Genomic DNA, 14,901 nt, shown 5'->3' on the forward strand with positions numbered 1-14,901 from the left:
TCAACCAGAACCTCTCTTCTGCCCACCCAAAGGGCAGCACAGTGTGACGGGAACTCACTGAATGTCCTTTAGCCTCCTGAGCAACCCAACGAGGACTGGACGGTCAGGTGTACGGGACATTCTCAGACTGGTGGGTGGCATGTTAGTAGCTATATGCAGAGACAGTGGCACTTGCTGACCCCAGCCACAGCACCCCAACAACTGAGAGCCCCACAGCGGTGTCAGAGCAGCTGGCCCAGGCCAAGGCCATGCGGATATTTCTTCTTGAGGCAGAAACTTGGCTTGTTTTAAACCCACCATTCACCATATACACACTGGGCTGCTCTTTCAAAATGAGTCATTATCATGTGTGAAGTGACAATTTGAGACTGCAGGGCAAGGCCAATAAAGAGTTGTCCAAATGTCAGGCCTTCAAGGAATAGCAGGAGACAGGCGATCCTTGTCACATGGGACAGCTCAGCTCCTCCAGCCATTCTGGCTCTTAACTGGCCATTCAACAACACTCATTATGTTAAGCAATAGCTCTTCCAGGGATATCTGAATATTAGTGACAATATTAAAGAGTTCCTTTGGCAGGGGTGGTGGCAGGTTCAGAATCTGGATAATATCCTGCTGCCTTTCTGTTTATTGCACTGCCTGGGCCCCCACCAGTCTAGGGGGCACTTCATGGGGAGCAGCTGGGATCAGAGTGGGGGCACCAAGCCCAGGGTGGAGCGAGTCCTACCTCTGCCTTAGAACGGCAGGTGCTGCTGGATCTAGGCCCCTTTTCTCCTAACCTTCCAGCACTCTGACTTCAAAAATCGAAAGGGAGGGTCAGTTTGCGAACTGCAAAAGACCATGTGACAAGCAAAGGGAGAAATGACAATGAGAGACTTTCTCTCTACTTCCTCTAGGAAGAGGGAACCCCACTTTCCACCAATGGGGCAGAGGCTCGGGGACCATGACTACAGAAAGAAGCCTGGGACACCACCTTCTCTCTCAGATGGACACCACCATCTCCGTTTGTTTTGGACTGTGTGTCATGGGAAGAGCAGTGTCCCACCTGGAGTTCAGGCATGCCTGCTTTCTGTCGCACACTGCCAGGACCCAAAACCTGCCTGCCTGGGGAAGAGCCATGACAGTCTCTGGGGAAAGGGAAATGCCAGCCCTGCCGTGTGCCTTGACCCGGGAAGGCTGAGTCAGCTCCCAGAGGGCTGCAGGCCTCTTATCTCCAAACACGGGAGGGTCACTGCCGCTGCCGGCTCCCCCCACGGGCCTTGGTAGCAGGCTGGGTTCAATCCTCAAGCCACCTGAAGAACACAAACAGGCTGACCGTTGGCAACAGAGGCCTCCCAAATGCCTGCCCCGAATTCTGCCCTGAAATTCCCTCTGCCAGCCTAGAAGGCAGCCTCTCCTCTACATCGGGGGCTCAGGAAGAAAGACAGAGCTTGCTGGTCACCCAAAAATCAGAGCAAAGCTCTTCCATGGGCATATTCTCCTTCTACCGCAATTGTACTTAGCTCATGTCTCCTAACATGGAGTCCTTGAACCCTCTGCAACTGTGGGCAAAATTCTGTCACTGTGCTTTTCTCTGGGGAAAGGATCCATCCATTTCTGCTTCTCAAAGGTATCTACGACCCCCAAAATCCACTGACAAGCTGCTGACTATGCCACCTCTCAGTGAAGATCTGGGGGTCAAAGGGACTCCTCCTTGGCTGAGTCCTTGTTGGGTCACAAACTTACTTCTAAGTAACCTAAATAAAGTCTCTTGGTTGCCAGAGGAGATACTAAATGAGTCCATCGGTGGCAACCATGAGGACTACTTATGCAGTTTAAACTCACTTCCAAGTGGGTCTAAATCAGTACCCAACTGTTTTTTCAGCAAAGAGAGAGCTCAAAATAAAATACCATCTGGCCCGAAGTAAAGGTCAAAGCCAGCCACATTCAGAGCTGGCTTACCCAGGGTGGAGGGAGAGCAGCACTTGGGAAAGAGGGCCTCAGCAGTCAGGCACTTTCCTCAGCACAGACTGTGTGGCTCAGGCTGTGAGGCCGGGTGTGCTCCACAGATATTAAAGATAACAGAAGTCTACGTGACAAATGGGAGCTACACAAGTTCATATGTTTCCAAACCAAGTTCTGGATTATCCCCTAGGATGGACAACAAGGAAGGCAACACAGGATATAAGTAAACAGGAATGGCCACTAAGTCCTCAGATGCAGTTAGTCATATGGTCAATCAAGGTCACAACCCAGATATATTGTTTGACAAGAATTCACTCCTCTCGTATGTTATATGCTTTAAAGGGAGGTATTTTTCACTGAGAATATAATGGTACAAAACTTCCAGAAAGTGAGAAATATAAAGAATTAAAAACCTTTCGGGTGAAAGCAATACCTTTATTTTGCTGAGTTTCATTTGGATTTTCTTAGACACCAGATCAGACCAGTATTTCTCTCCTAGGAAGTCCCAAAACATTCTTCCAAGCAAGGCATTCACCCAAGCTTCCTGTTCTTCCTCCTCAAAGGGTGGAGCCTCTGGCAACTGGTAATAGAAAAGAGACCAAAATTAGCTAGAAAGCAACTGGAGAACAAGACAGGTGCTTATTTTTATAAAGTCATTGAAGGTCCTTCCCAACAGAGATGGGCGACCACGTGAGTTGAATTTCTTCCCTCTAAATTACAAGCCCCACATTATGTCAGTGAAGGGAAGAAGAAAGAAAAGCCACCATTACAAATAAAAATTCCTCTTCGTCTATTTTCTTTTTCTACCAATCTTCCTATGAATCAGTTAATATTTCATACAATTAGCTCAGCCAAATTACCCTGCTCCAAATGAGCTTGGTACCGATTAATGTCCGCCTTTCTCTCAGCTGAGGCTCCCTGGGTGAGTGGCTGTCATGCTCATCCCCACCAGGCAGCCCTACAGTTTTCCACTGCTCATGATTCTTACACTCAACCTGATTCTGTGACTCATAATTCTCTTGGGCAAAGGGCAGGGAAGTGCTTTTAAAAATACTAGTACCTGGGTGCTACACCCAGACATACTAATTTAAGTGGGTATCAAGATATTTAGAATCTGTCTCACTGATGTAGTAAGAACCCCAGCCCTGGAGTAGAGTGAGATACTCTCAGTAATTTGGGGAAACTCCTGTAGCCCTTCTCACTTGGACTTCACCTCCACGTGATACAATCTACCTAGAACATCTGTTAGAGCCAGTGTGGAAGGTAGAAGAGCAAATGTAGGTTTGTCTCTGATTTCCAAGGCTAGTTCTCCTGTGGTGAGGGTGAAGAAGAGGAGAGAGGCAGCAGTGACAGCCATGAAGCTGCGGTGAGGTTAGAAGGTCAGAGCAGTTGATGCCTGGTGGCCATCGCTGTTGTCACTGTTGCTGTCCAATGATACCAAGCAAGGCCCTGTGAGAAGACTCCTCAGGTTCCCATTTCTGCCTCACAATACCCCAGAAAGACAGAACTTCTACGTCTATTTGGGGGATGAGAAAGCAGACTCGGAAGTGTGCAGCATCTTGCCTGAGACCCATCGTTTACTGGCAGAACCTGATCTCCACCTGCTTGGTCCTGTAGGAAGGAACAAGGAGGTGTGACTGGCTCCTGCTGTGACAGACATTTCCCTGTGCTGAGGTCTCTAATGAGACTAAAACTTTATAGAAGCAATTAGCCTTGGAAAGCAAAGACCAAAAGAACTAGAAATGCGTAAGTCGGTGAATTGTCACACTTTTACTTCTGTGGTTTATATAAACGCATTAGTCCTGCCCTCATGGGTTACCTGTTGCCATGACACACACCAGATACCGCATGGTCTCCATGCTCCATATATGTGTGTTCACATCAGTGCAATCTCTTGTAGGCGGCTGTGACTGTACCCATGTCACAGCCAGCTAGGTGCCTAGGCTAGGAACACAGGACACATGGGGCTTGGTGCTCATGGATTTGACACTTGGGGATTGATGACCTGTGAGTACACCAAAGGTCTATGGCATTAAACTGTGTGATTTTTCTGAAGCCTGGAGTGCTGAGAGTCTGATCCCGGTGAACTGGTCGCTGACCTTGCGCAGGGCCTAGCAGACTGCCCAGCACCCACCTGTCCACTAGTCTTGTCAGAGCTTATGCTGTCTCTCTCTTCAGGGACCTGATGGTTCACTTGCATCTTCAGTCTAATGTTACTGCAAGTAAGGAGAGATATTTTATGTTCTAGGACAGTGGTCGGCAAACTCATTAGTCAACAGAGCCAAATATCAACAGTACAACGACTGAAATTTCTTTTGAGAGCCAAATTTTTAAAACTTAAACTATACAGGCAGGTACATTCCTTATCGAGGTAGCACCCGCTCATGGTATTTTGTGGAAGAGCCACACTCAAGGTGCCAAAGAGCCACATGTGGCTCGCCAGCCACAGTTTGCCGACCACTGTCTAGGAGTCCTTCAAATTAGGGTGTTGCAAAAGGTCTCCCTTTTAAATGTTCGTGAGTCTCATGTAAAAAAAAATAAACTTTGGTTTTGAGGCAGGAGAATAAGAAGCTAGGAAAATTCCTTAACAACTGGAATGAGGGACACAGACAAAATAGTTAAACAAGGCCAAGCAATGAACAGCCTACTAATAAAATGCAAGGTCTTATCTTCCCTACCCAAGGACACTTAGGAGCAGGTGGCATACAGCTCTCCTCCCCAACTACAGAGTGAGTAGCTTAAAGCACTCTAGTAGAGGAGACAGATCACAGAGACCCAGCTGATGTCATTAGTGCCGGCAAACCCAGAACACACGAAGACAGCTGAAATAAATAACCAAAAACCCAATTAGAGCCAGACAAACCCAACATAAAAGTAAAGCAGTGAAGTTGACCAGAGAACAATCCTAAATTCCCCTACAGGCTCGTTTTGATGTATCAGCATATTAAAAAATATACCTGAAAAGCTGTTGAACATTCTGTTGAGACCCTCCCGAGACCTTCCCTGAGCCCTCCGCCCGCCTTTAGAAAACAGATAAAAACCCTAAGGAAAAAACCCAGTGTGTGGTCTCTCCTGAGCATACCTATACCCTCCTCTTTTTTTGAGGGGGTGAGAAGAAAGGGAGGAGGAGAATGCATGAAGCATCAACTCAAAGGTGCATCACCTTAGTTGTGCATTGATTGCTTCTATGTGCCTTGACTGGGGATTGGACCTCAGGCTCAAGCCACACTTGCTCAAGCCAGCAACCTTTGGGCTCAAGCCAACGACCTTGGTCTTCAAGCCTATGTTCCCCCCTTCTTTCCTCAGGCATGTATCTTTGTTTTCATTCTCCTAAACCAGGGGTAGTCAACCTTTTTATACCTAGCGCCCACTTTTGTATCTCTGTTAGTAGTAAAATTTTCTAACCACCCACAGGTTCCACAGTAATGGTGATTTATAAAGTAGGGAAGTAACTTTATAAAATTTATAAAGCAGAGTTATAGCAAGTTAAAGCATATAATAATTACTTACCAAGTACTTTATGTCGGATTTTTGCTAAGTTTGGCAGAATAAATCTTTAAAAAACAACTTACTATAGTTAAATCTATCTTTTTATTTATACTGTGGTTGCTCCGCTACCACCCACCATGAAAGCTGGAATGCCCCCCAAGTGGGCGGTAGGGACCAGGTTGAGTACTACTGTCCTAAACTCTAAGGGTTCCCATGAGACTTGCAACCAGGACAGCAGTGTGCAGCGGCAGTTTGTCCTGGGCCGGCCCCCAAAACGGTCTCCAAGAGCCCTCCTTTAGCCTCTGCAACTTCCTTTCCTGAGTCCACATAGCCCAGCGTGGCTCGCTTATGTTACCTTAATCTTGTCTCTTCTATCTTAAGCCTTCCTTTTGTTTCACTGTCCCAGCTTTAATAAATGTACTCTCAAAATCACCGGGACTTGTGTTGTAAAATCTTTCCTCCACAAAGTCAAGAACCCACACATCACAGACTGTGCCAGGGCTGACCAGCCTGGGCCCTGGTCCCTTTCCAGTGACAGTTTAAAACATGTTGATCATTCTACTTCCGAACACATGGTTCTACCTGAATCATTTTAACGGCTGGAGAGTATTTTTCTCTGTGCTTTTCTAGTGCTGTGATGTCTTTTGATATTAACCAACACAATTCTATCACCAGGTCCTGGACGGAGGAGTGGAAGTCTGTGGTCAGCGAGCACTCAGTCATGCCACAGCCGTACGTTTTATGGAATCACTTTTCTCTCTGTCTGAATACCTGCATCTCACCCCCAAGGCGATTCAGTCTAGCTTTTCTGATGTTACTGTCTTCGCATCACATCTGATTCTGTATGTAGACTTCTCAGTGAACACCTGAGGACAATGCTCTCCTCTCACCCAAGGAATTCAGGTAGGGCCTGTTTGCTGCACACAGAGGGCACGACATGTCTTCCTTATGTCTAGGCTACATAAGAGAACAGGGCCCTCTTTCCTTCTCAAGTGGGAGAGGCTACCCTACCTTTTATTAACCCTTCTTGACAACCCTAGTTATTCACAGGAAACAGGTTCAGAAAAAAAAAAAAAAGGCAAGAAACAAAGGCTACTTCACAATTTATGCCCAAGCCAAAGACTATGATGTGAAAACAAATTTCTGAAATAACTGACAAGCAGGTTGTTTTATCTATTTTTTTTTTTTCTGAAGTTGGAAATGGGGATGCAGTCAGACAGACTCCCGCATGCGCCCAACCGGGATCCACCAGGCATGACCACCAGGGGGCGATGCTCTGCCCATCTGGGTGTTGCTCTGTTGCAACCAGAGCCATTCTAGCACCTGAGGCAGAGGCCAAGGAGCCATCCTCAGCACCCGGGCCAACTTTGCTCCAGTGGAGCCTTGGCTGAGGGAGGGGAAGAGAGAGACAGAGAGAAAGGAGAGGGGGAGGGGTGGAGAAGCAGATGGGCGCTTCTCCTGTGTGCCCTGGCCAGGAATCAAACCTGGGACTCCTGCACGCCAGGCTGACGCTCTACCACTGAGCCAACCAGCCAGCGCTGTTTAATCTTTTCAACAGTTCCTTTTACTAACTCAAGTTCTTTCCACAGACTCACTGGACACAAAGAAAAATCCAAGAGCAGCAAAATGTTCAGAATGCATCAAAGTAGCTTTATAAACAAAATCTGGATTCAACAGGCTGCTAGAAAGAACTCATTTCCAATGAATGTCATAAACATTAAAGAGCTTAAATAATAAAAGTGCATACATTTCCTAATATTGCTGTTTGGCTGCAGAAAGGAATGTGAGGGACTACCCATTTTACTTTCTTTTTTTGTTTTTAGTGAAAGAGAGATACAAAGACAGAGAGAGAGAAAGAGGTACAGATATGGAAGGACAGATAGGAAGGAAGAGAGATGAGAAGCATCAACTCATAGTCACGGCACCTCAGTTGTTCATTAATTGATTGCTTTCTCATATGTGCCTTGACTGGGGGGGTGGGGGGGCTCCAGCTGAGCCAGTGACTCCTTACTCAAGCCAGTGATCTTTGGGCTCAAGTCAGTGACCTCGGAGTCTCAAACCTGGGTCCTCACTGTCCCAGGATGATGCTCTATCAACTGTGCCACCACCTGGTCAGGCCCATTTTATCATTTCAACTGTATACATACATTTACAAAGGGAAATTTTCTAAAAATGGCTTCCAAAAAGCAGTTTGAAGAGGTCAGTGGCCCAAAGGTGAAGATGGCTATCATAACTAAGTAACTCTTGAAATATGTTTTATTAAAAACTAACATCCAGAGTAAAGTAGTAGAGATTTACTTAATTTTGAGGTGTAATCTTTCCTATTACAAATAGGAGACCAGCCCAGGTATTTTGTTACAGAGAGAGCTTAGTGCCTCTGATCCTAAAGTTTGGTCACATACAATCTGGTGCCACGTGAGGGTTTCATAAAAAGCTGCTTGGTCCAGAAGGCAGATGAAGACCCTTCCCTCAGGGCTGTTACCTGTTTCCCTGGTTATAAAAACAATGCACGTTCATTGTAGAAAATGCCCACAATTCCACTATCTAGATGTAGTTATTTAAAAACATTTTAAATCCAGGCGGTGGCGCAGTGGATAGAGCATCAGACTGGGACACAGAGGACCCAGGTTCGAGACCCCAAGGTTGCCAGCTTGAGCACAGGCTCATCTGGTTTGAGCAAAAAGCCCACCAGCTTGGACCCAAGGTCGCTTGCTTGAACAAGGGGTTACTGGGTCTGCTGTAGCCCCACGGTCAAGGCACATATGAGAAAGCAATCAATGAACAGCTGAGGTGTCACAATAAAAAATTGATAATTGATGCTTCTCATCTCTCTCCGTTCCAGTCTGTCTGTCCCTGTCTATCCCTCTCTCTGACTCTCTGTCTCTGTAATAAATAAATAAAAACATTTTTATTACACTGTAGTTCCTTTCAGTCTTTTTACAGTACTTTATTAAAAAAATACTGGATTTAATTGACATGGTTTTGTATCTTCTATGAACAGCTTCACTGAGATACAGCTCACATGCCATACAATTCACCCATTTAACCCTTGGAGTAGTATAAATGTGCATGTACGTCCTTGTGCCTCCTGACCATCCAGAGTACGATCGTTTTATTTTAAAAATGTGTAAGGCAACGTTAAAAAAAGGCAAATGTATGTTCTTCTTGTTTCCATAAATTGATTATCAGACAAACATGATTTTAAGTTAATAAAACTGTAACTGGAATTAATTTCATTTTTTGAAAAAAAAACTCACTCCCGGGGGTCAGCAAGTATGAAAAAACTCACTACTCAAAGAGTTAAAGAGTATAATAAACAACTTTTAGTATATATATTCAGAGTTGTGAAGCCATCACCATAACCAATTTCGGAATCTTTTCATTCCCCATCAAAGAAACCCAGAACCCACTAGCAGTCACTCCCCAGCGCTCCCCACTCCATCCCACCACCACCATCACCACCGGCCCAGCCCGAGGCAACTGACCACTCATTTGTCTCAATGAATTTGTCTACTCCGCACATTTCATATAAATGGAATCATACAATATGTGGGGTTTTTACTAACTTCTTTCACTAGGCATGATGTTTTCAAGGTTTCTTTCTCAATGTTGTAGCCTGTAGCAGCACACATCATTCCTTTACATTTCAGAATGTTATTCCACTGTATGCATATATCACACTTTATCCCTTCACCAACTGATGAACACTTCAGCTGTTTCCCACTTTTGGTTATGTGAATAACGCTGCTATGAACACTGGTGTACAAGTTTTTGTGTGGACATAGGCTTTCATTTCTCTTGGGCATATACCTTGGAGTGAAACTGCTGGACCCCAGAACATTTTGAGAAACCAACTGAACTATTTTCCACAGCAGCTGCACCATTTCAGTCCTACCAGCAATCCATAAGGGTGCCAGTTTCTCCACATCCCCCATAATACTTATTATCTTATCTTTTTATTCTAGTATTCCAAGTGATTGTAAAGTGGTATCTCATGGTTTGATTCACATTTCCTTGATGTTTAAAGACTTTGAGTATTTTTTCATATGCTTATCAGCCATTTCAGTATCTTCATTACAGACATGTCTATTAAGATCCTTTGTTCATTTCTTAATTGGGTTATTTATTTACCTTTTATTATTGAGTTGTAAGAGTCTCTAGTACTAGACCCTTATCAGATACATAATTTGCAAATATATTCTCCCATTTTGTGGATTGTCTTTTTTCTTTCTTTCTTTTTTTCTCTTTCTCTCTCTCTCTCTTTCTTCCTTTCCCTCCCTCCCTTCCCCCCTCCCTCTTTCCCTCCTTCTGTTCCTTCCTTCTTCCCTTCCTTCCTTCTTCTCTTGGGTGATAGGAGAGGAGATAGTGAGGCAGACTCCTGCATGTGCCCCACTGGGATCCACCTGGCAACCCCATCTGGGGCGATGCTTGAGTACCAAGCTATTTTCAGTGCCAGAGGCTGACATACTCAGACCAATTGACCTATCCTCAGTGCTTGGGGCCATGCTCAAACCAACCCAGCCACTGGCTGTGGGAGGGGAAGAGAAGCAGATGGTGGCTTCTCCTTTGTGCCTTGAAAAGGAATTGAACCAGGATGTCCATATGTTAGGTTGATGCTCTATCCTCTTAGCCACCAGCCAGGGCCATCTTTTCTCTTTCTTGATAATCTTATTTGTAGCACAAAAGTTTTTAAAAGTTGATAAAGTTCAACATTTTTTTGGTTGTATGTATTTTTGGTGTCTTATCTAAGAAGGTTTCCCTAACCCAAAATCACAGATTTACTCCTATCTTTTCTCCTAAGAGTTTTATAGTTTTAGCTCTTATATTGAGGTCAACGATCCATCTGAGTTAATTTTTGATTATGGTGTGAGATGGGTTCAACTTCATTCTTTTGCATGTAGATACCAATTGTTCCAGCACCATTTATTGAAGACTTATTCTTTCCCCAACTGAATTATCTTGGCACCTTTGTCTCTATATCCTTTCTAAAATTTATTTTTAAATTGTATATATGCCTTCATATTGTTTTAATTAAAAAGATTGTTAAATTAATTTTTTTTTAAATATTTTAAAGAGACAGAAAGAGGGATAGATAGGGGGAACAGAGAGAGATGAGAAGCATCAATCATTAGTTTTTCGTTGCAACACCTTAATTGTTCATTGATTGCTTTTCATATATGCCATGACTGTGGGGCTATAGCCGGCCAAGTAACCCCTTGCTCAAGCCAGTGACCTTGGGTCCAAGCTGGTGAGCTTTGCTCAAACCAGATGAGTCCACGCTCAAGCTGGCGACCTCAGGGTCCCAAACCTGGGTCCTCCGCATCCCAGTCCAACACTCTATCCACTGCGCCACCGCCCGGTCAGGCAATTATTGTTAATTTTAGGTAGAAAGGAAGGGAGAGAAACAGACAGACAGACAGACAGACAGACAGGAACATCAAGCTGTTCTCTATCTTCCCTGATTGGGAATCAAACCAGCAACCTCTGTGCTTTGGGATGATACTCTATCCAACCAAGCCATCTGGCCACAGTTATGCCTTCATATTTTTTTACTTATTATATGAGAAGCACCTTTTAACTTCTAAATGTTTGAAAAGCTGACTTTGAGGGCGGAAAGGGAAAGCCTCAGAAAATCACTCTGCTAATTAAAATTTCCTGGTTTCTATTTGATTCCTTTTACTTTGTTAGGATTCTCATCTCCTGATAACAACAAACAGGAAATGTCTTATGATCCATTTATAAGTAACAAGATAATTAGTGCAACTAGTAATAAGACAGGATTCTCCAAACCTGGGTCTCCAAGCCTACATTATCTCTAAACATGTCTTAAAACCTTTCATGGAAAAGGATCAAGGAAGTGCCTGACCTGATTTGAAGATGGGAGTCTTGGCCTGGGAGACAAGCCACCTCTGCCTCATCAATAGTCCTCTCACCCGGGCTGGTCACTCCAGGGCACACAGAACCGCTGCCTCCCCAGCCTCCCAACCCTGGGCAAGTCTGCAGACGCCTGTGGGGTCTCCTTCACGGAGGGACCTGCACTAAGTCTAATACTGTTTCACCTTTAGACATTTTTAAAGAGTTTCTTTATTCTCTGTTTTCTGAATTACTATTAAAATCTCCTCCCAAAACCAAGCAGGCTGCCTGATGGGGTGATAAAGCCAGGTCCCCTCAGCCAGCTCATGGTCTCTCACTAGGCTGGAGGTTACGCTGCCTGGGAAGAGAAAATGGTGGCAAGATCACAGATGTTCCAAGATTTCAGAAGCTGGCACAGCCTGGGGTTGTGGGGCAAAGCAGAGTCACAGGACAGGTTAGGGTTCAGCAACTGCTCCCTAACCCCTAAGCATCAGAAGAACTAGGCCTTTCCTCCCCAAATGGTGTTATTTTATAATTCAGATTTTGAGCTCCAAAGTGATTTTAATATGCAGCATTCTCTGAACATATTTTAAATTATTATGGGCAAAAATAACCACCAAAACTATTTTAGCACTGTTTAATACATATCCAGCCTGTATTTACAAATTATATTACTGGTGTTTTTCATATTTGTTTGGCTCCTAAGCACCCGTGGCCCCAGTCACCTCCTATGTACTTCAGCATCATCTGCCATGAGCCATGGAGCCCTGAGGGTAAGAGGTGCTGTGGCCACGGCCTGTAAGAGGTGGCAGCAGGGGGAGGTGGTGAGAGGAGGAACTGGGGCAGAGGCTGGAGCTGTGTCTCAAGCTCCTTCTATGAAGAAGGCAGAGGCATGCTACCCGGATGGTGGCCAGCACTGATGAAGTGACAGTATATATAACTTGAAGAGATGTCAAAGGTTCCCCTGTGTCTCTGAGCCCTTTGAGTCCCTCTTAGACTCATAATATGAGAGGAAATATGAACCCTAAGAAATAACCTGGCCTGGTCTCTGGCAGGAGGAATGCCAATAATGACTATCCAAGAGGTCCATCTTTGGCAAGACTGTGGAGAAACAGGCACTCTTATTACTGGTGGGAATGGACACTAGTGTAACCCTTCTGGATGGGAATTTGGCCATACCTAACAAAACCACATATACATTTACCTTCTGATTTAGTAATTCCACTTCCTAGATGTCCACGTAAGAAAGAAACCGAATAAATTATGGAACATTTACTTGTACAATGAAGTAAGTACCATATTTTGCTACTGTTTATGGTAAGGGGAGGAGGAGAGAGCTATGAACTGATGTGAAGTGATTTCCAGAATATACTGCTAAGTGAAAAAGAAAGCAAAGTGCAAAAGAGTAGCCACAGTATGCCACCCTTTGTGTGAGACAGAAGGGAAATAAACCCCAAAAGGATAAATCAGAGACTAAGGAGATTGATTCACAACAGGGGTGAGTGAAGAGGGCATGGAGGAACAGAAGGAAGAGGATGGGGAGATGACATTTTTCTGCATATTGTGACAGCTTGGATTTCTGGAACCACTTTAATGTTTCACATGCACAAAATAAGGAAATGAAATAAAAAATGGGGGAAAGGTACTTATTTTCTCAAACTATATAATTAATAAGAAAAAAAACTAGTAAAGAACTATCTCCACTCACCTATAAAGAAAAGCACGAAAAGTAATAAAATGGAGTGATGATCTTTCACATCCCATATGCTCTTCTAAGAATCTGCTATTCCCTCAGCAAGAGGTGGAATCTCTCCCTTCTCCTTGAACCTGGGAGGGCTTTAGTGACTGCCTTGACTAACAGAACATGATGGAAGTGACATTATTTTACTTTTGAGACTAGGTCATAAAAGGCAATACAGTGTCCACTTAGCTCTTTCTCTGTGGACACTTGTCCTGGAACCCAGTCACCATGCTGAAGGAGGCCAAGGCCCTCCATCCCTCAGCCGGGCTGAGCTCCTATCCAGTGGCCAGCGTCTACTTGGCAGCCATGCAAGCGAGCCATCATGGAAGCGGATCCTCCAGCCCCAGTCCAGCCTCCCCCCCGACACTGTGTGGAGCAGAGAGAAGCCTTGGTTCCCAAGCCTGACAAATCACAAATTTGTGAGCAAAATAGAGAATTGTTCTTTTTGTTTGTTTTTAGTGTGTGTGTGTGTGTGTGTGTGTGTGTGAGAGAGAGAGAGAGAGAGAGAGAGAGAGAGAGAGAGAGACAGCAGGAAGGGAAAAAGATGAGAAGCATCAATTCTTTGTTGCAATTCCTTAGTTATTCATTGATTGCTTTCTCATATGTGCCTTGACTGAGGGGCTCCAGCAGAATGCGTAGCCCTTTGTTCAAGCCAGTGATCTTGGGCTTCAAGCCAGTGACCTTTGGACTCAAGCTGGCAACCCTGCCCTCAAGCCAACAACCTTGGAGTTTCAAACCTGGGTCCTCAACATTCCAGGCCAACACTCTATCCACTGCGCCACCACTTGGTCAGGCTAAAGAACTGTTTTTTAAACCACCACTTTTGGAGCAGTTTGTTACGCAGTCATAGATAACTAAAACACACATCTATGCCTTATTCAGGACTGTCTCCACTATCAGATCAGCCCTGAGAGCCAGGATGTGATGATCCACACATGCTTCAGGCAGGCCAAGTGGATGTAGGAGGCCAGCACTAAAACTCATGTACTTTCTTGAAAGGTCCTTCTTTCAAAGACAGTTATCTCTGTTCAAATCTGGCTCCCTGGGTTCCTAGCCCATGCACATTAGTCACTGAACTAATAAGGTTGGGGTGGGAGATGCAGAAAAGCGATCAAGGAAATGCCAGCTAGAAAAACACACTCCCACACCAGCCAACTGACAATCGAAACAGAATACTGCAGTGTTTGCAGTTTGGTAAGGCTCATAGCAGGGGAGAAAGGCCTTCTGACCTCAGAAGCCCCACATGATGAGAGGCCTCAATTTCCATTTGTTGTACTGAGTCTTTATCAAGAAAAGATTAAATCATTTCCTGCATGCTCTGCCTAAGGGGGCCAAGAGTACAATATGGTTTCTAGATTTTCATCAGACTTAGAAAAGGAAAAATATGTTTCCTGGAAAGGAGGTTTGTACTAGAAATCTGCTCCCACCCCCAACAATGCTGGGTTGAGAGGCTGGGCTGTTGGCATCCAGGCCTCCCAGCCCCTCTGGGGCTCCCACAGACCTACTGATTACATGATACAGAAAGCACATGAAACACTGGGAAAACAATGTTCTAAAACCTGTTGTAATTTAAGGAACTCTTTTAAAATGAAAGCTTTTTATTAGTTAATTTTCTTACACCAGTGCACAAATCTCCTTATTTTCTTGAGTCTGATGAGTTGAGGCAGCAGATAGCCCAGGCAGGGAGAAAGCGAAATTGGGGAGGTGGGATTCATTAGAGATAAACTGGACATTTCCAGAACAGTTTTATATTAACCCACTCTAGCCTAGGGGGAAGGCTACTTCCCCACTTTTCTTTTAAGATTTTTATTGACTTTAAGGGGATTGGGAGGAACAAGAAGTATTAACTCATAGTTGCTTCTCTTTAGTTGTTCTTT

The 14,901-nt window shown here is 44.6% G+C and overlaps 1 protein-coding gene across 2 annotated transcripts in view; it reads right to left on the reverse strand.

Moving 5' to 3' along the window:
* TEX2 (testis expressed 2) overlaps positions 1-14,901 on the reverse strand; it is a 131,092-nt gene that overhangs the window by 34,716 nt on the left and 81,475 nt on the right. For both annotated transcript variants that reach the window (XM_066386412.1, XM_066386411.1), the window contains exon 6: positions 2,375-2,521. In XM_066386412.1, the coding sequence (XP_066242509.1) occupies positions 2,375-2,521 (147 nt within the window). The remainder of the gene's footprint in view (positions 1-2,374; positions 2,522-14,901) is intronic.

The sequence above is a fragment of the Saccopteryx leptura genome, chromosome 5 (genome assembly GCF_036850995.1).
Source record: "Saccopteryx leptura isolate mSacLep1 chromosome 5, mSacLep1_pri_phased_curated, whole genome shotgun sequence".
Lineage (NCBI taxonomy): Eukaryota > Metazoa > Chordata > Mammalia > Chiroptera > Emballonuridae > Saccopteryx > Saccopteryx leptura.